The sequence below is a fragment of the Syzygium oleosum genome, unplaced genomic scaffold, assembly GCF_021117445.2.
Source record: "Syzygium oleosum isolate NSW1041296 unplaced genomic scaffold, Sole_v2.1 Sole_v2.17, whole genome shotgun sequence".
Lineage (NCBI taxonomy): Eukaryota > Viridiplantae > Streptophyta > Magnoliopsida > Myrtales > Myrtaceae > Syzygium > Syzygium oleosum.
Window position 1 is genome coordinate 7,681,048 of NW_026607501.1, and position 27,523 is coordinate 7,708,570.

The 27,523-nt window shown below is 41.5% G+C and overlaps 4 protein-coding genes across 4 annotated transcripts; 1 reads left to right on the forward strand and 3 right to left on the reverse strand.

Annotated features, from left to right (window-relative positions):
* Nucleotides 1-613: 613 nt before the first annotated feature.
* Nucleotides 614-4,589, reverse strand: LOC115679006 (triose phosphate/phosphate translocator, non-green plastid, chloroplastic-like). Its single transcript, XM_030602528.2, has 9 exons — nucleotides 3,993-4,589; nucleotides 3,488-3,610; nucleotides 3,248-3,400; nucleotides 2,886-2,971; nucleotides 2,616-2,700; nucleotides 2,394-2,513; nucleotides 2,225-2,302; nucleotides 1,435-1,564; nucleotides 614-1,172 (listed from the first exon to the last, which is right to left on the reverse strand). The coding sequence occupies exons 1-9, from the start codon at nucleotides 4,419-4,421 to the stop codon at nucleotides 1,096-1,098; spliced, it is 1,281 nt and encodes a 426-aa protein (XP_030458388.1). The 5' UTR covers nucleotides 4,422-4,589; the 3' UTR covers nucleotides 614-1,095.
* Nucleotides 4,590-10,720: 6,131 nt separating this feature from the next.
* LOC115679007 (uncharacterized) lies at nucleotides 10,721-14,843 on the forward strand. Its single transcript, XM_030602529.2, has 8 exons — nucleotides 10,721-12,502; nucleotides 12,941-12,974; nucleotides 13,105-13,323; nucleotides 13,618-13,707; nucleotides 13,849-13,914; nucleotides 13,996-14,087; nucleotides 14,181-14,228; nucleotides 14,410-14,843. Exons 1-8 carry the CDS (start codon nucleotides 12,135-12,137, stop codon nucleotides 14,525-14,527), a joined length of 1,035 nt encoding a protein of 344 aa, XP_030458389.2. The 5' UTR covers nucleotides 10,721-12,134; the 3' UTR covers nucleotides 14,528-14,843.
* Nucleotides 14,844-15,615: 772 nt separating this feature from the next.
* Nucleotides 15,616-21,369, reverse strand: LOC115679005 (uncharacterized). The gene is made up of 5 exons (XM_030602527.2): nucleotides 19,263-21,369; nucleotides 17,517-18,521; nucleotides 17,102-17,327; nucleotides 16,578-16,720; nucleotides 15,616-16,181 (listed from the first exon to the last, which is right to left on the reverse strand). The coding sequence occupies exons 1-5, from the start codon at nucleotides 20,820-20,822 to the stop codon at nucleotides 15,870-15,872; spliced, it is 3,246 nt and encodes a 1,081-aa protein (XP_030458387.1). The 5' UTR covers nucleotides 20,823-21,369; the 3' UTR covers nucleotides 15,616-15,869.
* A 330-nt stretch (nucleotides 21,370-21,699) lies between these two features.
* Nucleotides 21,700-25,190, reverse strand: LOC115678961 (probable metal-nicotianamine transporter YSL8). The gene is made up of 3 exons (XM_030602474.2): nucleotides 24,776-25,190; nucleotides 24,495-24,658; nucleotides 21,700-22,800 (listed from the first exon to the last, which is right to left on the reverse strand). Exons 1-3 carry the CDS (start codon nucleotides 25,188-25,190, stop codon nucleotides 21,700-21,702), a joined length of 1,680 nt encoding a protein of 559 aa, XP_030458334.2.
* Between the last annotated feature and the right edge of the window lie 2,333 nt (nucleotides 25,191-27,523).

Below are 27,523 nucleotides of genomic sequence, written 5' to 3' on the forward strand. Positions count from 1 at the left end.
CAAAGCCGCGATTTCGAGCCCTCACGACCAACTCGTAAGTGGCACTTAAGTGATCATTTTTTTGAAAGTTATGACACTCAAATGAGCCAAAAACAAGTTATGGCACTTAAGTGTCCTCCGTACAAAAGTTATGGCACTTGCGTTGTACTTATCCCGACAATTCAATGTTGTCGGCCACGAAAACGAAACTCTGTAGGGAATGTTTAGCAGGATTTTCAGGAGCAAAAATTGCTTAGTTCGAACTTCAATTAATTAGCTTTGACTCAAATGAAACGTCTCCGTTAATGCATGTGGAAAGATTTTTAATGCTGCATGCGTTAGACTTAAGAGAACTAGCGACGATGTAGCATGCCATAAATATGCTGTAGATGTAGACATTATTTATTTATTTTTATTTTTGTTTGGTCGGAATGTAGACATTATTTAAGTGAGCATACTTGTAATTCAAGAACTCTATTTGGGTTTTGTCGAGTCCGGTCCAATATCAACTTGAAGTCAAACGTATGCAACCAGAATCCTCTCTAACGTTGAATCAAACAGAGCCCCACCTGGTCAACATGCACGTTTTGGTCGTGAATCATGATTCATCAACCACAGACATCATCTCAAATCATTCATAAAAGATGTCCAAACTGAATACCAGAAAATCCACTGTGCCTCATTCACAGAAGGTACAGATGCTACTGATCGCAGCGGAGCGGAGGCTGACACTACCGAGCAACAGACAATAATACGACGACATGCGGCAAATGAGACTTCTTATACAGGAAATCCAATCTATTTCTAAAAACCAATCATCTAACCACACCATACAAATTGATTTAGTTACCGAAATTCAGAATCAAATCAACAGATGAATATCAATCAAATTCAAGGACAGCTACATAACTTGGAGATGTAATTCCCGGATCAGTCCTGATCAAATTATCAGAAGCAGGGAGGGAGAACAATAATGGAACGAGGAAGAGAAGAGAGTGCACAGGGCAAGCAGAAGATCTGCTTCCTGTCTGACCTGCAAGATATTCTCGAGTACACTGAGATTGAACGGATTGATTGCCTATCCAAGCTAACGACAAAATTTGCATCGGTGTTTCTTTAAGCAGTCTTCGGCTTTGGCTTAATGCGCTTCACGCGTGAGTATAGAAAGACTCCAGCAAGGGCCACTCCAGTACCTAACAACATCAACACAACAAGAAAGATATCAAAACCATAATTATGAGAACAAAATTATCTAACTAGCAACAACGACGATAGTGCTATGGAACCAAGCTAAGCTAGTTGATTCACCAATAACCAGATACCAGATCTCATTTTTCCTTATAAACAAATGTCGTTATACACTTTCTCTCTTATGTTTAGAGGGAAGGGGAAGAAACAAAAGCCAAGAAAATAACAAACTTGGAAAAAGGCTGTTCAGATGGTAACATAAATCACCTAGGGAATTTATGGGTGAGACTGGAGTTCGGAAAAAGAGAACTGAGCTGACAATGACCACAACCCGCTTCACGCAATTTCCTACGGAGTGGGTCACTGGGGATACCCTCTGTAGTATCATGTAAGAGACCTGCACGAAATCAACAATTAAAGTTGGTATTTCCTCATAAAAAAGTGCTAATCAAGACCTGCACAACTGAAATACAATCAGTTCCTTCTCGTATAGGTACTTTATCGTTGGTGCAGGTATGGACTCTGTTCACATTACAGCAGATATTTTGGTATATCATGATTAATCTGCAGCAGACGCTTATCCAATTTTATAGACTCGTGCACAGACAACATTATTAAGTTTGCTGATCCAATAAGAAGATCAACAATATTAAGGGATAATTGACCCGATGCAAGATGAGATAAAAATCATTGCCCCGCAGTGATTTTAACTTTTGAATCTGATGTCACAATGATGGAGACACAGCTGCCGAAGTGCAGCTTTGTTTATATTTTCAAAAGCTCCAAAACTTTAACTTTCACTAGTGATGTCACAAATTGATCCTTTCGATTTTCTGCCATCCCGTAAATATGCTTATCTAAACTTAATGTACTATAGAGAAGACTCAATGGGTCCTGAATGCTTAAAGTAATAGGTCACATCTATGCATTTGAAAATAAAAGCAAAAAACAATTATGAATGAAGCACGCAACCTAGCTAAAAGTTGAGATCGTCAAAGAAATGTGTGGCCCATGACCTCAAAATATTGAAAATATTGCATTGGGCAAAAAGCCTCACCTGCTGATATGCATGGAAGCACAACGCTGCAAGAAAAGACCTGGTTAACATCTGCTGAACATTTAATCCCTGTTGCGCCTGTTGTTAAGATGAGAAAAAGGGCATATCAGAAAAACCTTCCAAATACAGAACCCTTTGAGAAATTATTAAAGTTCAAAAGAATACTTACCGCAGATTGTAGGTATGCAGGAGTAAACTTGAGACCTTCCGTAAAATAAGTCACGGGGAATAATAAAACAAACGACATGATGGTTATAATTGAAAAGAGAGTTATATTGTCCAAGGATTCCTGTACATAAGCAAATTCAATTGCCAAAATAAGAGAATGATCGCATAATATAGCTTCAACTACTCGACAGCCTGAAGGTGAAGACGAAACGATTCAGAATACCTCCTTCTTGACCATGACTTTCTTGCTGAGTACATTGCGAGATTGATTACTCAGATTCGAGGCCATTGCGCTCCAAAACCCAGCCCTTAGAAACCATAAAAGCCGAATGTCATGTGTACCGAACAAAAATAAAAGACCTAAACCATGCCTCTTTAACTGATGAGCTAGCTAGAATACATATCCGAAATCAAACATGAAGATTTCGTGGAAAGTTAGGCTATATCCATTCTTCTACTCCGATATCTTTAGCACTTTACTAAAGTTTCTCACCAGTTAAAGGAAGCCTCTGTCATTGATGCAAGTGCAACTCCACCAGCGATTGGTAGAAGAGAAGAGACAACCCAGATGGTAGGCATCTGCAGGAGCCACAAATAACAAAACAATTAAAATGAGAGACGGATATTAAATGCTACACCATGAATATCATGAGTCTTTCGAGATCATCAGAAATTATGAAACATGAACATTACACGTTAAGTTCAACAAGTAACCATATCACCTTAGCAAACTAAATGGTTGCAGGAGATGAAGAGCTTTACAACTCACAATAATATGGTGCACCATTCAGTAACCCAAAAACTACATCAGAATTAAATTTGGAAATAAAGGGGAAGGTTTATAAGTATTCGTACCTCCCCAAGAAACATAGCCGATAGAATAACTGAGAAAAATGGTTCCATGGCTTTGATGGTGTGAGTGAACGAAACAGCCACTTTTCCAAGACTCATATTAGTAAAGAGATTGCCCATCGTGTGCACCACGGCAAGTGGCAAAATGGCCAACAGCTGTCACGGATCATGAAACGGAAGTAAGAATCCGAAAGATACATACGTAGAACACACACGAGTTCTCCAAAATGCGACGATAGCTACCTGCGAACGACTGAGTTTGGGCCTTTTATAGAGATTGAAAGTCCACATTATGATAACAAGCACGGAGCCAACAGCAAATTGAGCCAGGGTGACATTGGTAGGGTAGTGGAACGCCTTCAAGACCTGCAAGCAACAAGTAGCACCCAGCATCAATCCACCGGACCACCGGCACGATCCCAATTGCTCGAGCGAACACCAGATCAGCACGGCGATCGTCGCGACTTTATTCATTCAAAGCCGAATCCTCGGAGAGAAAAACGCACAATTACTCAGATTTTCTAAAGCATACTCAGAAAGAACGTCTTTTCAAGCAACACACGCGACATCCAGAGGCATTGCTTCCGAAAAGCACAAATGATCTTCAGGTTGTAAACACGATCACCACTCACCAGACACCTACCAAATCTCATGAAACCAAACAACTTCGCATCCACGAATAGATCATTTCACGCGCTCCGAAGCAAAAACAAGAAAGAACCCACGAGAGCTTCGCGAGAAGGCTCACCTGCTTGTTGTAAATGTTGAAGTAGATGTTGAAGAGGTACCAGAGGCCGAACAACATCCCGAGCTCCAAGGTCTTCCCCAGCCCGCCCGACTTCTCCCCCTCGCCGGCGGCCTCGGGCACCGACGCCGCCCTGGCCTCGAGTCCCCTCGCCTCGCGATCGGAGCCGAGGAACGGCACCCCGCCCCACGGCCTCGACGAGGGAGGCGAGCCGAGGCTCCACGATCGGCGCTGGAGCGGCGGCGACGAGGAGGAGTCGGCGGCGGAGAGGCTCCTCGGGACGGCGCTCGCGGCAGCCGCATCGCGCGCTCTCGAGGAGGGAGAAGCGGAGAGGCGAATGGGATCGTACCGGAGGCCGACGGCGCGTCGACCGGCGGCCGGGGACTTGAGGAAGGGAGACGCGGGGGAGAGAGTGAACGCCGCGCTCTGCATTTTTTTTTTCCTCCGGAGATCTGAGGGCGCGAATCGCGGAGCGGCGGAGGGAAGGAGAAGCAGGCGGCGGCGGCGGAGGAGGCGGAGGCGGCGGAGGCGGAGGAGGAGGAGGAGCTTCGGCGACTCCGTCAAGGGAAGGGGAGAGAGAGGTAGGCGTGTCTGGAATCGCAGGTGGCGCTCTGTTAGTACTGCCCGAAAACCAAGGTTTTCGCTTTTCTGTTTTTTTTTAAATTTTAAATTTTAAATTTTTTTTGGCGATCGGAAAGGCGAGAAAAAGACGAACGGGAAAAGGGAAATTAAATAAACAGAAAAGTGATTTCGGACATTTGGAAAAAAAAAAAAGGCCGGAAAAATGATAATTTCTTTTTTCGGAAATTGGTTTTTAAATTTCTTTTATGACGTCGGACGATGCGAAGATCTCGTGCTTGTCCGTGGCGGGTTGGTGGGAAAAATTCATTTTAGGTGGTGGGGCTCGTTCGCGGTCTTCGATTCTCGTAAATTGTTTTTTTTTTTTAAAAAATTTCAAGAAATGAAATTCGCATGATCCAACGATTGTAAGTCAAAATCAAGGAACTCCAAAGTTCGTTATTTTCGCAAAAAATGCATATTTTTTTTAAAAATTGTTAATAACGATTGTAATGGCTTACAAAATTGAATGAACAGAAAAAAGAAATTCATCGTCCACGAAAATATCTAGACATAAATTATTATCAATAATAAAAATAATTTTTATTAACTAATTATTTTAAGCGATACGATCAATCATTTTCAGTCAAAATGTTTTTCAAATTACTCATTTTTCATAAAACAAATAGAGCTGAAGTCACAGTTCAGTCTAATCCAAAGAATTGCTAATCAGTACCCCTTTATCAGTGATTTTCTTTCCCTTCTATGGGCTCGGTTGGTTCAACTTTGGAAATGCAAATACCTTTGGGTTAAAGTCCCTTAGGAAAATGCAAGTAGCATTTGGTAAAAAATCATTTGTAGTGTTTGGTAAATTTTTTTTTGCAAAAGGGCTTTGAGAATTATCTTTTTTATTAAAAAAAAAAAACCTATCCTATCCTTCGCCGAAGCCGGCGAAGGCCTACGGCCGTCGGCAAGCTAGATCTGGTGCCGACGACCGTCGCCCGAGGCTGGCGACCACCGGTGAGCTAGATCTCACAGCCGTGGCAATAAGGCCGTGCCATTGCTCGGCAACAGGTCGCGCGACTCCAAGTGCCGCTGAACCCGCTTGAGTCGTCGCCTGACCCAGGGCTTGCATGCGGCTTAGGCGGCTGCGCAACCTCAGCGGCCGTCGCCTAGGTCGTCACCTGCGACTCTCGCTCGGCACGATCCGGTGTCGGCCACCCTCGCCGGCCACCTCACGAAGAAGATGAACAGTATCAAGAGGGGCAAAATCGGAATAATCCAAAATAAGTGATGGTAGTTTGGAGACAAAAAATTTGGGTTCAGCATTCCAAATGCTAGCATTTGGCTAATACTAGGCCGAATGCTGAACCAAACGGTTCAGCATTTTGGGAACGGGCTTTCGGTCTCGAAAGTCCATTCCCAAAGCCGAACCAAACGGGGCCAATGTCAAGGAAATCTTTGATTTTCCTGATTATTTGTATAGCTTCGGGTAATTTATCTGTTGCTAATTAATTGCTAAATATCTTCTTTTTCTTATTTTTTGGGGGGTCAGCCGGTCAGGTAATCGATAGATGGGGTTGGTGGTCTTCTTTCTTTTTCTATTTTTGCATTTAAAGCTTGTCTCTATATATAAATAATATATATTAATTAATTGGTGTGGGGGGTTGATGGGGAGAGCAGTTGAGGATGTGACTTCTTGGTGGAGAAGGAAGATGCAGGGGAACCTTTCGTTTCACTTGAAAGTCATATTTTCTAGCTCAACCACATCATGCGCACGTGACCCATTTTTCCCCCCCCCCCCCCTTTTTTTTTTTCTTTTTACCCTTAAATCTTTTTCAGGAATTTATTAATTAAAATTTCGCGAACAAAATGGACCGGGCCTGAGCGGGCCGGGCCGGGTGCTAGATCTGCCTTGCATAGTGATTGGGCCTGAGCCCACTTGACCAGGCCCAAATGGCCGGCCCTGCTTATGAATCATTTAGCTGTGTGTTAAGTCAATTTTACAGAGCCTATGTGAGTACGGCCATCTTTTTGCCATCCTCAGAATCAGCAGGCAGTAGATCTCCTCCTCCTCCTCCGTTCATGTGACCTTTTTGCACTGCAAACCTCTGTCCTGCTGATCAATGCCGGATCTGCTTCCCAAATACTCATTGAAGATGCACGGCAGCTTCTTCGGATGCCGCTATAAGCGGCGTATGTATTACGCGTCGCGACGTGATCCCTGTTCGCCTCGGTATTGTGCTGTCTAATGTCTACGGCCGATGACCGAGACGGTGCGAATCGTATGCGACACCCTTATCTGAAGAGAGCTGTTGAGTGCAAGCACGTGGCGGTCCACTTAATTGTAGTGTGTGAGAGTATAGAGACTAGATGAGGTTGAACCATATTGCATTTACGAGGATGGCGGGCTCATGTGGATGTGGGCATTGTAGATCAGTAGATGCTCTTCATGAACTGATATGCACATTTCAAGACATGTATTCCTGGTCTTGGAGCAATTCTCGCCTTTGATTGTCATTGCGGACAGGGCAAATAAACATCCAGACACTCTTCACTAATCTTTTTACACACATGACAAATGTCTAAATGGCAATAGAAAGAGATAGAAACTGCATCAAATCCTTAATTCTCTACAACTCGCCCAGATGTTCTTGATGGGAAAATGAATTTCAGGACTGATCTGTACTTTTGCGCTGTATTGCTGCTATTAGATTGAATTCTGTTGTAAGCGGTTCATTCTTCGTTTATGTCCACTAGCCTTATTCTTGCCACTTGTTCACCTCGTATTTTATGTGTTTGTTCACTCCAGTGTGTTCAATGGCTGTTTTCGACAAAACTCCTCCATGTAAAGTAGTGCAGTTGAGATACCCAACTCAGTGCTATATACATATCAAATGGTGTTCTTACCAACTCTAGAGATATAGAAATCGCATTGATTATCAACCATAAGCTCTGATACCATTTATTGGGAAGCGCACAATAGAGTTTGATACTTTCACTCACAGAGATCGCTATAGACATATCCAGTGGTGCTCTTACCAACTCTAGAGATGTAGAAATCGCATTGGTCACCAACTATAAGCTCTAATACTATTTGTCGAGAAGCGCACAACAGAAGTTCAATACCTTCACCCACCGTTATCGCCAAGAGAGAGCCCAAGTTTGAGCCCGTTAACATATTTAATTGGATTCACCTTCACTCAAAAGCTTAATTCAATGAATTATGAGCCAATTAAGATATATTAACTACTATACATCCAATGTGGGACTTCTCTAACACAACTCACACATGCATCTCAATAATCTCCCCCTCGCGTATGAACTCAATATTAGGTTTACTCCCCCTTAATTTAGGTATTCTTCTACACCAACATATCTCAACTTGAATCTCCCTCAACGCTTGCCTTCATTGTCGGTCTCTTACTCTGACTGCCATCGGACTTGTGTTGCTACACCACAACGCTCACTTGCCTGGAAAACTGTATACACCAATTAACGATTGGCTCTAATATCATTTGTTGGGAGTGCATAGTAAAAGCTCGATATCTTCACTTGGGAAAATCGCCAAGAGAGAGCTCAAGTCTGCCATTTGTTGGGAGCTCACAGTAGAAAAATGATACCTTCACTCGGAAAAACTACCAAGAAGGAGCCTAAATCCGAGCCCGTCAATATATTTAATTGGACCAATCTTCACTCAAAAACTTAAGCCAATGAGTTATGAGCCAATTATGATATATTAACTGCTACATTTATACCAATTCTTCGATGTGCAACTTTTCTGACACAACTCACACGTCCATCTTAACAAGACCATGTGCCTGCCTTTCTTCCATGGTCACTTGGGAAAGAGACCACGCACATTCACGCGACTTCTCTTGCACCTTCTACGAAGCTCCCAGTTTGAAACATGCCATCAAGAGAAGGCTTCGAAGACTGATGAAATAAACCAACCAGAATGTCAACCATGGTTGAAAAAAGCTACAGGGTTATCACAAGCATGGTGCATCTTGAATGGTGCATCTTGAATGGCATGACAAAGTCATAGTAACCGGTGCAATTAGGACTAAAACACAACTACATGTAAAAAGTAGAAATCTTGAAAGTTTGCTAATTTTGTGAGAAAGGACAAGTGATTGTCAGTGGCCAAAATGCTGCTGAAGGATGACGGAGAAGTGAATCGCACATCTTGAGGTCAATGTCCATACGGAACTGAGAATGAAATGGACAAAGCAGCAGCATCATGTGCACTGCATGAAAGTGTTGTATGTCTCTTGCTTGTTGGATGCCGGTAGAGAAACGCGCGAGACAGAGACCACGGAAAGCATGCAAGTCGTGAACTCTACTGTTCTCCCCGTGCAATTTGAGCTCCTATATGTGCCATTCCGCGGGTGTAGCTCTCCCCCTTCCTCTCTTGTTACATACATACTCTCTGTGTTTGATTGATCTTCGTGATGTGAAGTTTTGAGAACCTCAACAGGATTCACCCGAAAAGCTTTGTAGGTGAACCACTCTCTCTCTCTCTCTCTCTCTCTCTCTCTCTCTCTCTCTCTCTCTCTCTCTCTCTCTCTCTCTCTCTCTCTCTCTCTCTCTCTCTCTCTCTCTCTCTCTCTCTCTCTCTCTCTCTCTCTCTCTCAACTCTGTGGGTGTGATGTTAATGTGCAAATTGGCATGCATAATAGTACAGGGTCATGATCTTTGATTCTTATGATCGATAGAATTATGTCATATTCAGAAGGAAGGTGAAATCCTCAATCTGAGGCTCATTCAGGGCTATTTCTTTATTCCTCGGTGTGTTTGTCCCTAATCAGTTGAAGAACTGTGGCATACTTACCTGCCATAGCTTTAAGAAGCCCGAGGAAGAAAATGCTGGTCAAATTGTTAAAAGAGACCGACTCTTCGGCTGACAATTCAGCAACAGTCCACTTTGCAGCTGCAACAAGAGTCAGTATTAATGGCGGGTTTGTTTCCTAGGGCCTTAATAACATCGCAACACATTGTCCGAAACGGACTCAAGTTTCGAAACGATTTGTAGTCGCTTGCATATCAATCATTCTTTTCCCCTTTTTTGCCAATTATTTAACAGACTTAATTTGCGCTCCGAAATATAGAAAATGACAATGAAAACAAGCGAGACAATCAATCTTTTTCAGGGTTTTAGGGGGGTTTACAAGCAATTTTGTAGCTTGTACAGAACTTCTGGGCTTTTGCTTGGTACCCACGTTTGTCCCAATCTTTGGAAAACTTCCATGGCCTTTTCCTTCTCACACGCTTGCTGTCAAATCTCAACTCGTGACCTGCTCACACAAGAAACAGAAACCTTGAGGGCCCATAATTGAGAGGACGTACAAGATCTAGAACTTCCCGTTTAAACAAATTGCAACGATTATTTGGGTCCACTTACCATTATGCAGTGAGAGGAAGGATTTAACTTAGTCGTTATAGTATGGAACAGTGGTTCTGATACAGGAAATCTGTTAATAAGTACTGGGAAGATTCCTAAGTGGGGCCTTTCTTGTAAGTCGCGTTCAAGATTGTAAAGGAGAAAAAACAGCGAACAAAAAGGGTAACGAGGAGGAGGAAAGAGGTCTGAGCTTGCCGTGTCGTTTCTGTTGTCAAAGTGAACTGTAATTCTGTCGTGGAGTTCATGGGGACATGCTCTGCCACTCTGTTATGAGGACCTACTTCGCTAGTTCCTAAGAGCAGCCCAATTTAATTATCTAAGGAAGAACTTACCAGATAATGGTGCCCACAAAATGTCAAAAATTTTGGAAATTTGAACAGATTCTTGCACAATCTTATCTTCCTCCTTCTTCCTGTATCCTTTCCGACAAGATATCAAGAACCCACTTTAGGGTTTTCGGTCTATAGTACTACATCACCCCTATTGCACCTGGATTTTACGGGCCGTGCCTCTTTTTTCGGAAAAGAAATCATTAAAAGATGGATTCAGGCAATATCTGCATGTAGGAGCTGAGGTTGTGTGGGCGACCTAATCCAGGTGACGAGCGATGGCCCAAAAGGGTCCCTCGCGAAGGGTCCTAGCTGATACGAACTAAGATGACCATGACAAATGCTTTAACTAAAAGCAACCGCGATGAGTATTTGTTCGACACTTTGTCCCTAACAGACCCGTGATGCCTTCAATTAAGCCTGCAAGGCTCCAAAACATGGAGCTTTTTCCGGGCTCCCCTGATTGATCAATCATGAAATAATAAGCAAATCTTTTTGCGCAGGGTAATGGGTCCTTCCACTTTTTTCGTAATCTCTTTTTTATTTAGTTGTTTAATGCCCGTAAGCTTATATATTCTTTCATTGATGGCTTAGGACACACGAGAATCATTCTTATGTGTGTTCAAAAAAGAATCTGCGCGCATTCCGACGGGAAATCTGCATAAAATAGTAACTGGTCCCTCGCCTGCCACAGTTTGTAATATCAAGATCTTGAGGGGCTTAAAAGGACTGAAAATCCATGGGAAAGAGGTGACGAGGCATGAATGTCTTTAAAGAAATCGAATATATGTGCATGGACATATGGGATTGAGACTACAGAGGAGTCTGGTCTGTTTGCTTGTAAGAGATATTATTGAAATAAACAAGCAGGAAAAAAGAAGCTTGTTCTCAAAGCAAAACACCCTTCTTTATCCCCTCTCTCTCTCTTCGCTTTACTGGTTTTCCCTCCAGAACAAAGAAGCAAAGCATCTCTGCTTAACATCTAAAGCTCACAAACTCTTTTTTTTTTTTCCTGAAAAAAGAGCATCTCCTCTTACACGCCACCACTTGCTGTTGCTTTCTCTTGGAAAGATCCTGTTTTTTCCCTTTAGTTATGATATATTTGTGCTTTTCAAAACTGAGGCTTGAACACAGCAACCATATTTGGGGTGCAGATCTGTGCAAAAAACCCACCTAAAGTTAAGAATATATCCCAGTCGTGGGGCACCGATGAGGTCAAATAGATCATGGCAATTCAAGTTCTCTCTGAACTGTTATATCTTCTCGAGGTCTGATCGCATCGGTGTACGTGAACAGGAATTGGTGACATTGTTGTCTTTAGCTTCTTCAGCCACACGTACCTTCGCAAGGTCTAGCTGCATTGGCTCGAAGCCAGAGCATATAGTCATTGAACTCTTCTGAGCCTGTAGGAATTTTTGGGTCTTGATGCAATTCTGAGTTATTGTGGTGGCTTTGAGGCTCTATATCACTATACAACTTTATTTAAGAGTCTTATGTTGTGATAACTGATGAGTGTGCTACACATCAGCTGCTAAATTCTCCATTTTCTGAGAATCATTCTGCTTTCTGGTTTAAATTTCAGTTTCTTCTTTGAAAAAGATTTTCACTCTGGTGGAGTTCTTATTATCCTGCAAGCTCTTGTGGGGTGTTTCTTTTATTCATTCCTTGCTCTTTTCAATCTTTCAGACCAATTTGTTGAAACCCAGAAATCATTCTTTCATTTTTTTTCCGGAATCAGCTCTCGGTCTTCCCGAATTGCTATATATTTGCTTTCCCTGTAATAGAGGAACAAAAACCGACAATTTCCGCAGACTCTTGAGCAAGTGAACAGTCGGAGAAGACAAAATTTGGAAGATGGGTTTTCTAACAGCATCTTCAGATAACTCTTACAAACCATACGTTAATGGCAACACAACCTCTGCAAGTTACTGGCTGAACTGGAGGGTCTTGCTCTGTGCTCTTTGGGTATCTATTTCTATGATCTTTTCCCTGGTTCTTATATGGAGAAAAGAAGATTTCGGCAAAGCAAATCGCCATGATAGAGATACAGAACAAGAAACTGAAGGAACTTTGTATGATGATGAAACTTGGAGTCCATGTCTCAAAGGAGTCCACCCTGCTTGGTTACTAGCTTTCCGAGTCGTGGCTTTCATTGTGCTCTTGCTAATGCTCATTGTCACGTCTTTTCTCGATGGAGGAAGCATATTTTACTACTATACCCAGTAAGTCATCTTCTTGCCAATCAACCATGTTCATCTGCAAGCAGGAACATATGTGTTTTTTTTAATGTTGTTCATTGGTTTTCCTTGCCAATACTAAATTCCTTATATGGAAACACTCAAGTATGCACAATTTAAGCGATTCCTTGACTTTGAGAGGACTTTTAATGGGTAAATGTCCACAGAAATAGCTTAAATCAGATTAAACTTTTATGAGTTGCTGCTAATTGAAGGGTTAGAAACAGCAAGAATATAATAAATGAACCAGAGTACTTTTTTATGCGGATTCTCTCTATCTGCACACTATTTGTTTCCTGATATTGGAATAAGTTCTTGGATCAGTTCTTCCTAGTTCTGTTTGTGTCTAATAAATTTTACATGAGTATGTAATTTGGAGATCAATTTACTGAGACTGAGGACCTGTTTTTGTTGTTTAAACAGGTGGACGTTTACGCTGATCACCATCTATTTTGGGGTATGTTGTCACTCTCTCTGCATAGCCATTCTCAGATCACTGTTTGTCAACGCCAAGTTTCTTATTGAGTCTCAGCTGACGATTCGATATTCTTTAGAAGTCTGACATGATTTTCACCCACCATTTGTAGCTTGGATCGTTGCTGTCCTTTTATGGATGCTACGAATATCACAACAGAGCTGCTGGCGAGAAGATTGACAATGTCGAGGTTGATTCAGAGCAAGGAAACTATCCTGCTTCAGAACCAAGGGACAATCCTAATGCAATCAGCACGGCCAAGAATTCACTCCGGCAAGATACTCGTAAAAGAGCAAATATTTGGGGTTATCTCTTTCAAATAATGTTTCAGGTGAATTCCCTCATGGTTTCATTTTAATAGTAATTGATGTTTAATTCACCGCATATACAATATTTAATAGTAATTGATGTTTAATTCTTCTATTATCATCGTCGTCACATCTCAGTGACATAGTCCTTGTCTTTTTATGATGCTACGGAATCTAAAGAACGCTAAGGAGCTCCTTCAGGCACAAACTTATTAGCCATAAAGATGGTTGATGTTCTGACCACAATATATGATGTGGCCATTTCATGTACTCAGTATCTTGGTTAAACTTACACTGCTTCTTTCTCCTCGTTGCAGATAAATGGGGGTGCCGTTGTGCTCACGGATTGCGTCTTCTGGTTCATAATTGTCCCATTTCTTGCAATCAACAATTATAATTTGAGCATTGTGAGTAGAAAATACTCCCTCAAGTCCACAAGTTCATACACTTCCTTCTTAGCTTTCTGTGTCTTTTTGGAACTCTCACTTCTGCGAACCATTGGCACCTTTTCCTGCTTATTGACCTGTGAAGTGATTTTCTGTTTGCAGTTGGACATAAATATGCATTCGATTAATGTCATTTTACTAATTGGAGACACGGCTTTGAACTGCTTAGTAAGATCTAACATCCTAGCCGTTTCTAGCACCTCTGAACACATGATAAACCAGCTTCTAACTCTGGCCTTTTACTTGCAGCGTTTTCCTTTGTTTCGTATCGGATACTTCTTCATGTGGACAATCATTTATGTTATTTTTCAGTGGATTCTCCATGCCTTCGTCAACATTTGGTAAATCATTCTCATTCTTTGCGTCGACAAATCAGAAAAAATGTTCTTGGTTTATTGTTTTCCTAACCGCAAACTCACATGGTCAATGAACAGGTGGCCATATCCATTTCTCGACTTGTCATCTTCATATGCCCCACTATGGTATGTACTCTTGCCCATCCTCTTGTCCCTACTGATTCAAAAGTCATTAGCATAATTTTGGTTGAGGATCGAATGATTGCACAAACTGTTCTATCTTGACCCTAAAGTGACTAAAGCGTTCTGCATAGATCATAAGCTAGCAAACTGACCAACTTTTATCTGGTTTATGTGGAACTTGAAGGTATGTTTCGGTTGCGCTGATGCACTTTCCATGCTATGGTATATTTACTCTGGTGATCAAGTTAAAGCACTTTCTCTTGTCAAGATGGTTCCCTCAGTCCTATCAGTGTCCAAAGTGAACTTCAAAACAAAGGCGCAAATGCTCACGAGGACCGCCGTGTCCGAGGTCCTATATTTTCTTCATTGAAGTTTATACTGTAGAAGGGAACTGAAGACATCCACAGGAGTTGCAGATTGTTTGTTCCAGGTCCTGATAAAGTTTCACGGTATATATATCATACAACATATGATTTTTGGAAGTTTTTTAGAGGTGGGAGATAAGCAGGAAAAACCAGAACCATTATTGCTTTGTTCAATACTGCCACTTCTTAATATGTGGCATACCTGTAAGTATTTGGTCACAGAAAATTCATTACCGAAATGTTGATTTTTTCTTAGGCTGGTCTAGTTCATATGCTTTCATTACTTCCCTGAGATATGAGCTCCGTTTTGTCACTTTTACCATGATGACTCTTTCAGAAGGTGATGATCTGATAATCACATATCACCTTAATCAACCATAACTTTGTTCATGGTGACTGTACTTAGAAAGGCGTAACCCATATTAGGCCACACTTTAAACAATCTGCAACAGGTGGGGCATAACTTGTCAGAAAAGGAAATGGTCAAAGTTGGCAAAGAATCAGGACACTTGTTCACTTTACAACTGCTTTGCTGATTTGGGGTGAGGCAAAGAATCGTCAATCATCAAAAGAAAGAAATAATAACACTCCGTTGCTTTAGGACAACCTCTATTGCTTTCACCAACATCAGCTATTTTAATAATCCTTTTCAAAAGGTCGGCCAGGACCCCATAAAAGAGAAGTTGTTCACCTTGTGCTTTCCCTTTACATCATATTTCATGCGAGCAGATCAATGCCGCAATCACGAGAGTTCATGCCCAATTTGGAGCGGAGGAGAGTGAATCGCGATATAACCGGTCTCAGGAGGATTCTCGACCATTAAAAAAGGAAAAGATATCAGAGAGTCATCCTTGAACAGTGCTGGAGTGTTTGCAGTCATCCTTCTTTGTTACTGGATTTCAAATGTAGCTGTAATTTGTTTCAACCCAGAGAGTACCCAAAGAGAAACACCCCCTCAGTTGAGGGTCTCATTAAATGAATGATCAAAATAAACAGCAAGGAACAAGAAGGATAACCTGAAAAGATTGCAAAAATGAGAATGTATCTATCAATACAATTGATACATTGGTAATTACACAGCTAATGATTGTCGGTTTGTGTTACAACTACAATCCCAAAAAAAAACAAACAAACAAACAAATCTCAAATTCCCCAACCTATCGTTTCCCCTGCTCCAATTATTCAATTCATACCAAGAGCAGCAGAACAAGATTTTAAGTCCATCAAGTATAAAAGGCAAAAAAATATATCCTGTTTGGTTGCAAAATAATTACAGGAATTACAGAGAAGTGCTCGGTAGAGAACCCATTAGAATAACATTGCCTCCTCCTTTATGGTCTTTCGACTTACCAGAATTGGCCTTAGAGAAAAGTCCAGAAAGTAGTCCAGAAGTATATACAGAACCTGATCTACTTCTTGGCAAAACTAGAGCTCCATTCATCTCATTGCTAGCAATGTCACTTCCCGTCTTAAAGGATTCTAGAGACTCGTACACCTCCAGTTGTGACCGACATGGGCATGTCCCAAGCTTTTTGAAGCATTGCTTGTGGTACAATTGTTCACAAGATTTACACTTTTCAACCTCGTCTTCCTGTTTTGAAAGAGAAAAAACTTCCTATTTAGGTCATGGGTCAGCAAAAATATGGCAATCAATGTATCGCTCATTATATGAGGGCATCACTGATAACACGCAGCAATTTATTAACAGTCAATTGTCAAAACCTAGGATTAGCCAGCTTTCACCGACATATCGAGAAATTCCCAGTAGAACATTGAATATCTATTTCACTTTCAAAAAAACAATTCTGTCTTTTTCTGTGTTTGTATTTTACATGTCCAAACTATCAAATCTTGGTGTATGTGCGCTTCAATCAGCCTCATCAAGATCCATTGATGTCTGCGTATTGATTACCACACAGTGACATAAGGCTATGCACATTTTTGGACTTCCGAGGTGAATGTGAAACCAAAGTTTCTCAGTGCCTACCTGGAAAGGAAAAATGAGTGAGGAAGGATCATTGCAGGCTTGTCTGGCACCACACGGGAGTCCCACATCACAACATATGAGGCACTGCTCTGTAATATGGTCCAGGATCTTCCTTGAGACAGTTTCCAGCATCACCGGGAGAGCTGCAATCCGACAGATTAACATTAATTATACTTGCAGCCACGTGGATATAACTAACAGGCCAGCAGACATATGTTACGCTTACACCATTCAACAGCAACAGACTAGAAACAAGTTAAAGCCAGTTGACTGTGAACATGATCAATTGTATATGAACTGTGATTTCAAGATATCCATAGCTTCGTAAAGGAAAAATCGAATGTGAAGCATGCAATGCCCAGCAACTGATCCAACATTCAAGATACTACTCCAAGAGCACAAACTTTAACTTAGAATATAGAAGTACATTGACGGTCATCTTCAGGCATCAATCTTTGCAAGAAACACAAATCATATTAGATTAAACCATCTGCAATAAAAGAAGTTACTAATTAGAAGGTAACCTGCAAATGCCCCTTTAGAAAGATCGATCAGATCTCTTAGGGCAAAAAAATCATTGCTCTCGAGAAGATATCTGCGAGACCCAAGTCCTCTATTGATGGACCTCCGAAATGGGCAGTGAACACAAGGCAGCATAGATCCTATCTTTTTCCTAAGACCCATGACATGGAGAAGGGCTGGAACCTTTGAGAAGAGAAAAGGATTTACCGCACTGACACAAAGCATGGGCTGGAAAAGAAAATACAAGACATTAGCGAAAAAAAGGAGGCACCTATACAATAGACGGATGGTATTAAGTCTATTGACCACAGCAAGCATTTCTGTCCTAACACAAAGAAGAATCTGGTTCATGGAAATGAGGTAGATATTGGCACAATGCAGCATAAGATGCTGAAGGTTTAAAAAAAAATTGATTACTTGGTCATTAATGGAGTCCAGATATGACTTGGCCAATTGACAAACTGGATACTCTGCAAAATCCCAATTGTGCAACACTCTTGCAGGTAAGACTGCAGCCTCATTTGTATGGCAGGAAGAACAGTACAACTGACCCGTGTATTCACATCGTCGAGGCTTACCCCAGCCTAATGACTGCACAAAGTCTGTCATTAGATTCTTGCTGTCATCAAAATGTTTGTAGCATCCGGCACAGTAATAATGCTGAGCTTCTAGCATCTGTTTTATTGATTTGTGTGGACGAATTTCAAGAATGAGTGAAATTGTCTTCCCTAAAGGAGATGTGATTTCTGCATTTGTCCCTCTAGAATCAAATGAAGACTGATGAACCAGTCTATTTGATTCAGGAGATCCCGGATGTGAATCTAAAGGAGACAAAAACCATGTGAGTGCCTTATGGCAGCCAGAGAAAAATCTGGGGTGGAGAATAGAGCATAGACACTCTTGAATTATTCCACTTCTCTCTGCAACAACATCAGGTGAGGAACTTCCAAAGAAATTGCTGGTTTCCTTGTCTATTGAGGACCAGCAAGAGGGAAGAATCCAGCCTTGGTCAGCAAATATATCTTTCAACCGGCGGTAGAGGGTTAAAAACTCACGGTATCGCCTTTCAACTTCCCAATAATCCTGGCCGCTCCACACCTTTATTCGGTACACAGTATATTCCTTCACACCAACCAGTCTTTCACTAAGTGAGACATCCCCCTTCTTCTGCCTTGCCCCAATCACTTCTGCCCCATCAATTCTCATCACCTTGTGCTTAAATGTGTCAATATCATCATTGCCAGAGGTTGAAGCAGTCGACCCACCATCTCTTGAGGGTAGAGTCAACTGCGGTGTAGAAGTCTTCTTATCTTGAGTGAGAACTGGAAACTTGGATCCAGGAGACTCGGCAGAATCAAGTAGAATTTCTTCCATATCGTGAATAACATCATCAATGAATTCATGCAGTTCAACTGTCTCTGTCTAAAATTGCAAAATGACATCAATAGAAGAGCAAAGACATATAGTCAGCAGGAGTTACGCTACTAAAAACATGGTGCATAAAGAAATAATAAAAATAAGTTGCTCGAGTAGCATCGAACCATGCAGTACAGTCCACAGAAATGCAAGGCATCAACAATTTCAGGGGCATGTGATAGCTAGTGAAAACATAAACTTCATATACAAAGAAAAGCTTTTCATTATGCATAGTCAAAAGGGGAGCAAATGTTGGAACTTCAGGTGCGGGGAGGTCTACCAATATTTTGATGTCATAAAAAAAAAAAAACAGATCATGTCAGTTGCTCACTTCCCGTCAAATTAGGAAGGATAGTTGTACAATAGCTTTCCAGATAGAGAAGCTTCTACTTCAAAGGACGGGAACAACACACTAAGTTTGGGGATGCAGATGCTCCACTACCATTCTGCAACCTCTTGCAATACTCTTTCTTCCTGGCTGAAATTAGTCTCTTCCAGTCAATCTCCTAGAATTTAACAAGTGAAATTCATATGACTCTGCACCTTGCATCTTCTGCGGTGCCGATTTATTAAGAAAAAGAAAACTATCACGCCCTAGCAACTATCAATAGCAAAAGAAAACCGAACTATCAAAATTTAGAAAAAAATAAACATGAACAAATCACCTAAATTCCTTACCAAAAAAAACAAATCACCTAAATTAGTTGCAGGTTCTGGATAAATACATAGCAAAAGAACTCAACTGACCTTAGCCTGTGAAGTTTGGTCTTGCAAGAGATCTTCTGAGTGCATGAAACCTTTCGATTCAAAGATATCTTCAGTTTGCAAAGTCAATGAGGATGGATTCTCATGAAGCTGATCCACATTTGGTTCTGAAAGTGGATCCAGTTTCTCATCGAAAAGCTCAGGTTCTTTCCCCTCCAAATATGGACCATCATTATAGCTAATAAGCTCAGAGCTACTAGGCTCTTTCCCCTGGCTAAACTCCATAGAGCCAAGACCTCCTTCTAGTTCTAAATGAGCTCTCTCTACTATTGGGTCTGGGTCCACTTCAAAGACGTTGGTGATGGAACAACCATTCAGATACTCTTCTGATTCATCAACTACTGTGACTTGATTGCTGGCAATACCGATGTCCCTGACATTTTTTTTATATGAATCACAGACACTACAAGCACTGATTTTGGCTGTCGAAAAACCTTCTATGTTTCCTATCGATCTATCAAAGGCTAGTGCTCCATCAGTGGGCAAGGCAACATCCCTCATTTGGACATGCTCCGAATCCCATGATTGCATAGAGGAAAACGGAGCCAGAGATTGGTCAAGGGTACCTTTTACACCTTCAGAAGCACCTTGAAGTTCTTCGGTGGCTGTGGTTAAGTCTGCCACATCTTCTTGTGCCATTTGCCCAACATCTGAAAGGAACCCATTCTTGTGACTTAGTTGTCTCTGCCCATTCACCATATCTAACATCAATGAACCAACTGAAGTCTCGCCTGCTTCTTCAACAAAATCATCCCAGTCATCTGCACCAAAGGCAACAGAGGAGTTCATAACCAGTGGATTCACATCCCCGTCCTTTGTTTCCCGATTCTGAATATGCCGTGCATTCCTTAAGTAAGAAAGATCCTTCCTGCACTCATCATCTGAACCGCAGTTATACATCGAATCCTCGTCTTCTGAGCGGCAACACAAGCTTGATCCTTCTTCGTCCTCCCTCCCCCACTCTCCCCCAACCATATGCAAATCATGTCCAGAACTCAACCTACTAGTAAAACCATGATCAGAAGCATTTCCAACACGACCACCCTCAGAACCGCCTTCACCTGAATTGTCGGAAACTGTAGTCGACCTCAATCCATGAGGTGTAGTACTCTCAAACGCCTCGCTATCACGTGAATCCACCCCAGTTGCTCCGTCGCTTAACTTCACCTCATTTTTAAAGACTTCCTCTTTATAAAACCCGAGAACACTAGACTCAGGTCTCCTCTCCCCAAAATTCCTCTCAAGCTTCTCTCCCAAGCTAAAACCCTCCAAACCACCATCATCCCCAAACCCCGAGCTTCTGAAAGACCCGAACTCAGACTCCAAACAATCCGTGTAATTCACCGAGCTACACAAGCTGGGCGTCCCCATGACCGAGTTCGCGCTGCAATAGCGCTCAAACTCAGATTCGCCGCAGGACGAGTACTGGGACGGCGGCGAATCCCCGTCACCGTCGCCATCCGCCTTCGAGTTCCGGGCATCCAACGGATCGGGAGGGGCGACTACGGAGGATTCCTCGCGACCCCCCACCCCATTTATCATTTGACAGATCCAAGAAACGAAATCTCGAACGCACCGATGCTCCGCGACAGGAAGAACCCAACAAAGAAAGAAACAAGAAACAAATTAACCGAACCTGCGAATCCGAACGTCTTGCGTCCGACGTGGGATTTACAATTCCATGGACACTGCCCAAATGGGTAGGAGCTAATCCCGTCGATTAGGGTGCGATTTGGGTAAAGTCGGGATTTTTCTTTCAAGAAGCTGCGATTCGCGGGCGTGGCTGATCAAAATGGGTGGCAAGGGGGTCAACGAGGGACGAAGACAAGTAAGGATCCCTCGATCCTTCAGAAGCCCATAAGAGCCTCAAGAATCACAATCACGTATATATAGGCTGAGCGAGAACAAGTCAACATTCCTCTAGAATTTCAAATACTTGCTACAGTTCAATCGCTACCATCACTGTATATCTCTCCGCCCCCATCTCGCTTGGGGATTCAGCAACCGCTTTGCCATCGACCCTCGATTTCATACAAGGGCAATGCTCGGCAAGAATAAGGTTATATGAATAGAACTTGGCTAACAATTTAGGATAGACCAGGTTTGAGTTATGTTTCTTACATTATCATAAGAGCTCATTTTGATGCTTTTTTATGTTTTTTAGTACCTATGACAGAAGCGTTTCATGGGTAAAAACGTCTTTTCTTATAACGAAAAACGCGAAAATTGATCCGAAAATAAGTCCGTGCAAAGGACGGGCAATACAACTAGGGTGCTAGAAAAATGAACTGTACCCTTGATCTGATGACACCGGGAGGGTACAAAGAGAATTAATTACATGCAGACTTCTCCACAGGTGTATATGTTTGGTAGGTAATGGGAGTCACAAATTTCTTTGCAAGAACTGAAAAGAAGGGAATCAAGAACCACTGTTGAGGCAATTTTCAACTTGGGCACTCATCTCCTTGGACAGAAATCTCATGCACATTGGTGCAATTATGTTTTTCATACTGAGTAATGTGCTAGGAAACATCCACAACCCATCTCCAAACATCAGGGCAGACCCAACGAAAGGAGCCAGTGCCTCGGCTTGGGCCTTGTTCTTCCTCCTCCACAGGTAGAATACCAAGTACCCAACGCACATGTCAATGCTGAGATAAGCTCCAACATTGAATGGCACGGCGAACGCCATGGGTATCGGTATCAAACTCTTCCACTTCTTCGGCGTCAAGTCTCGGAGCAAGCTGACGAGAATGGCTGCGAAAAAGAACGCCAGAGAAAGACTGAGGCAATGCTTTGGCAGTGTTGAGAACCCATTTGCTGCACGCATGGCGGTATCTCTATAATCGCTGGCCCAGGAAGCTGCAAACACGGAATCAGGTGTTCCGAACCCATTTGGGTAGTGGTTCTTGTAGTACAAGAAGATGTAAGGAGAGACCAAACAGCCCACTATAGTCCCAATCAGTTGGCTCAGGAACAGGGATTTGGGGGAGGAAAGTGTCATGTACCCTAGTTTGAAGGACTCCATCATATTGGAAGCTGCCGCCACGAAATTCATGAGTATCCCACAAGCGGCAAGCCCAACTAGGACGCTGCCGCTGGACTTTCCGGCCCACGAACCAAAGATTAAGATGGCCGGATTTCTATAAAACATTGATATCGACATGTCAGTTAAACCGGTCGCGTAGGCTCTGCAGAATCCTAACAAGGGGGATATCAGGTACAGGGTCAACACTTGGTACCATTTGAGACCGGGGAAGATGAATGATAAAACTGCTACGGATATAATAGCTATTGTGACATAGCTGCCGATCGCCACTCTCTTCAGAATTTGGTCCTTGAGGAAGGTTTTGGTTCTAACCTCTTCATCACAGGGGACAGGGGTTTTCCCATGGAAAGGGTTCTCGACAGGCAAAGCAGAAGAATTGTCGCTTTTCTTATGCTTGGTCAACCCAATAACAATGATCTTTATCAGGTTATAGATTCCACCACCAATTATGATGGAGAGGCCAATGAAGACCTGCGCGACATAATCAAAATTTAAACCATCAAATGAGGGAGACAAAATCAAGATTTCGCAGATTGCTTGGTTATTATGCTTTTCACACAAATGCAAACAAGCAAGTAACTGGAAATTGCACTATTGGTCAAGGACATCACATTATAGGCTTGAGGGCCGCTGAGAGTTGTGGGAGCATCTTCTGCAGGATACCAATCACCACTCTTGGTCTCTATGTAAGGCCACAATATACCCGATGAGAGGATTGCTCCGAGCAATTGTGAATAGGTTATTACGAACGGACACATCATTCCAATGCCAATATATGCTGAATAGAAGTCGAAATAGAAGCTGTTTTGGTCATCAGAAATGAGGAAAAGCTCGCCGTTAGGAACTTGCTAGTGTTGCAGGCATGTATTAGTCCTCAGTTATCACCTCTCTCGTTTCCACAAAAACTTTCATGTCGACCAAAGCATGCATGGTTCGACCAATGTATTTATTTATATTCAGTAGCAATAGTATAGACTCGATCAGATTTTTGTTTCTTTGTCCCCCTTTACTTTAGAAAGAGAGTGCTCCTTTTAGGTTTCAGTACGGAGTGATTGCTCAAATGACGAATACTTGGGAACCCATACCTCCTTTGAAATGCTTTGAGTCCGAAAGTGGGGAAATTTGTGAATCCGCATGAGTCACCTCCAGTGTATAGCCATTGGAATATGCTCCAAAGAAAGCTGATTGTGAAAAATCTATTCAGTTTTTTGGTCTGCCTCCTGTTGGCGGATCAAGAAACATCGTGTCTGTGGTTATTACTTGTGCAAGTCGAATGGAAATCCACAAGAAAAAAAAAAAGATTTTATTGATGACGAAGAATGAAAAGGAAGAGAGAAAGAACCTGCCATTCAATTTGCCCCACCGAGGAGCGTGGAAGCTGTTTATAAAATTAGCTGATGCAGATCCGGTTGGGAATGTCAACTTCTTGTCAATGATCATAAACTGGGTACCGAAAACTCAAAAAGTAAACAAATCTTCGTACCGACAATGACTCGACGCACAGCGAGTCTTTTATGAACTTGGTATAATAGTTTTTCGCATTATTTTAATGAAAATCAGAGAAACAGCACACGCACGCACTAATTTATACTCGATGAGTAATCTCAATCTGAGAAGCACCGCCTCTCTCTCTCCTATTCCCAGATTTTTCTCTTTTAGCAGTTGCCATCTCCAGATTTCTCTAAAGAAAAATCAACCAACAGGTTGTCAAGCTAACTTGCCAACTTGTGTGAAGACTTCTACGCCACCTCCAGGATTCTTTAAAGATAAATCAGCCAAAGCAAGTTGCGGTGTAATGTTTAGTTTAGCAGATATTTATATCAGAAGAGTTCGGAGACTTCCTCCACCAGCTTAACACTAAGAAGACCCACTCCGATTTGTTTCAAGCAAGAGTGAAGCAAACACTTGGTGCGAGCATTGTGAGAGTTGAAAAGAGTCTCCACCGTGTTTATACTCAGAAGTCTCCATATAATATATTGTTTAGCGTGTAAGTGGTGTTGAGTGTTCTTAACAACATTGAGAGAGTGCTCATTTTAATCAGGGCATCCACTTGATTCTCAATACAAACCGTAAAATGCAGTATGTAACTATGTATGAGCTCGAACTCTGTATTCCATGAAAATGTTTGAAGCGTTTTAATCAGCAATTTGAGAATACATGCTTACCTTTCGAAGAGGCAACATAGTGAATAGGCCGGCAGAACTAGAGAGCAAAAGAAACATTGTCATCCACCCGAAGCTGGGATTCTTCATGTCATTGGCATTGACCGGTCCGGGGAATTGCTTCGCGACAGCGTCACTCATGGCAATAAGATGGGTTGCAAAGCCTCCTGTTTCCAGGAGTAAACTAGAGTAACTATACAGCCTTGTCATTTCTCGAGGCTATTAAAAGAGATAGTCCAGACAGATTTCTAATGACAGGATATTGCTGCTAATAGAGAGCTCACCATTATAAGAAACGCTCGTGATGGCGTTGACACATACTTGAATGACAGCGTTCTCTTGCCTCGTGAATGGCTGGCCCATCAAGCCAGCTGCGCTCAATAAATTTGTCCATGTCGATATGATGAGGAAACCGAAGAATCCAGCAAAGAGGTTCACTGGGGGGATTAGTCCCAACATCAGGTCCATCTTTATGACAAAAATGGTTAAGAAAGCTCCCATTGCACAACTCACAACTAAAGCTCTCAATGTGAGTTGGCTTTGCCATGGCGGGATCTCCTTGTTTTTGAATAAGAACTCTACGGAATGCAATTCGTGCGGTTTCTCTTCATTGCCCGCCTCTTCCTTCAGCTTATTATAAGTCAGAGGCCAATCGTTTTGGTTGAGGTCGATCCTTTCACCATCCTCAGTCACCTTCATCGTCTAAAGTACAGATCAAGGTGAATAACCTCAGAGGCCTTTGTTTGTACAGAGAAAGAGAGTTTTCTGAAAAGAACAAGAACAAGGTAATTAAGCTAAGAGGTTTTGTATTTAGGGGATGTTGAGTCTCTCGTGTTCCTTGGACATTGGAAAAAGAAGAAAACTGCAGGTTGTTAGAATTTGTTAAAAGCTGTTTCTTTGGTTATGTGAAGACAACCTGTGCTGAGAACGTGATGCATGGCACCTAAGCCTGTTAAAACACCTGGAAGCCCAAAATTACAAGGCAAGAAACAAATCTTATATTTTCATACGTTTATTGTTTTCCTGTTGGGATTGCTTCGAGTAAAAACTCCACAAGAAATAGCAAAATTCAAGTAAGAGCACAGCTGTAAAAAGATCTGAACTTGAAATCTGTTGAACTCAACTGCGGTTTTGCCTTTGCTGCATTGCATATGCATTTGACACATCAACCCATGTTCTTGGTTCAAATCTAGAGATTCTATTTCCCTGACCATAATTCTCGAACAATAGTCAGATCTTCTGTTTCGAAGAATGGGTTTGAGATGGTTCACATTGTCAGAATCCAAGTTCGATAAACCCGGCTACATCCCGAAATTAATTCAAGCGGGACTTGGATAACTTGTCTCACGATGATATGGAACTCTGAAACCTGCATCAATCCGTTGCTACTGTATATGCAGAATTATATGTTTCGAACAAATGAATTCTCAAAAAAAAAAAATGTTACGATAGCCCTTTCAGTTCGTGTTGCAACCAAGGTGAAAATTATATTTTTTTCAAGTTAACGTTAGATGGGACTGCATACGTAATAAATTAATAATCTTGTGCCTTCTCAAGGAAAAATACATATTTATACAAGCACATTCACGCGAGCTTTACCATTCTATTTGCTTTTGATGGTCACTTCAGCAAATCTCCGATTCGTATGCATATATTGTTTATGCATGTATGGATTCCCTTTTGCTTTGCAATATCTATATATAATTAGATGAAAAAAACTTGTATTACATTATCGCACATTCTTCGGTGGTAAATGGTTTAAATAATTGCTTATGAATATACAAATTCTATTTTCAAATATCTATATAAGAATGCGGCTGCAAGTTATATTTCGTGATTGCGCATATTTTAGCATATGAATATTAATTGAAGAAACCAATTGATTAAAGGATCATTAAGAGAGTAATATAACAAGACACCCTCTATTGGGTATATAAATGACTTTAGAGGAAACAAACTAAACATTCGTCGCTAAAGAATTATAACTAATTTAATTTAAAACCAATCATCACAAAAAAATTTGAGCGTAATTTTTTAAATGGTCATATTACATGATTGTGCATATTTCATGAATAAATATTACTAGAAACATAATTAGTGGTAACTCTTTTGTTAAATGAAATATTAGAGTTAACTCTTATGATTTTGCAATTTAGATATATGTGAAAGAGTTGAATTATTTATTGATGTACAATTTAAAAGAAGTTTTCATAGAACAGATGATGTTAATTAGACTGTCATAAAAACAACTGTATTTAACATGATACTTCATATTTGACGGATAAATTAATTATACTAGAGGATTATTAAACAAATTTCATGTCGTCTTTGATAATAAATGAACATTAAAAAAAAAACTTCAGCAAAATACAAAAACCATAATTGCATAATGTTTATGGAGAAAACATGTATTTTTAATATAATATTACACAATTTCCTATATCATAGACCTGTTTATCCATCTCTTTTGTAAATAAGTAAAAAAGGGTCAAAAATTTTAAAGAAGTCGGGTTCATTCCCCATCTCCAATGACAAAAAGGGAGTGTTATTTGTTCCAAATCCTCACTCTTCTTGATTTTACATCCAATATAAATTGCTGCAAAAATAGAAAAAGAAGGAAATCAAGAACCACTATGGAGGCAATCTTCAACTTGAGCACTCATATCCTTGGACAGAAACCTCATGCACATTGGTGCAACTATGTTCCTCATCCTGAGCACAGTGCTGGGAAACATCCACAACCCATCTCCAAACAGCAGTGCAGACCCTACAAAAGGAGCCAGTGCCTCGGCTTGGGCCTTGTTCTTCCTCCTCCACAGGTAGAAGACCAGGTACCCAACGCACATGTCAATGCTGAGATAAGCTCCGACGTTGAACGGCACGGCGAACGCCATGGGTATCGGTATCAAACTCTTCCACTTCTTCGGCGTCGAGTCTCGGAGCAAGCTGACGAGAATGGCTGCGAAAAAGAACGCCAGGGAAAGACGGAGGCAATGCTTTGGCAGCATCGAGAACCCATTTGTTGCGCGCAC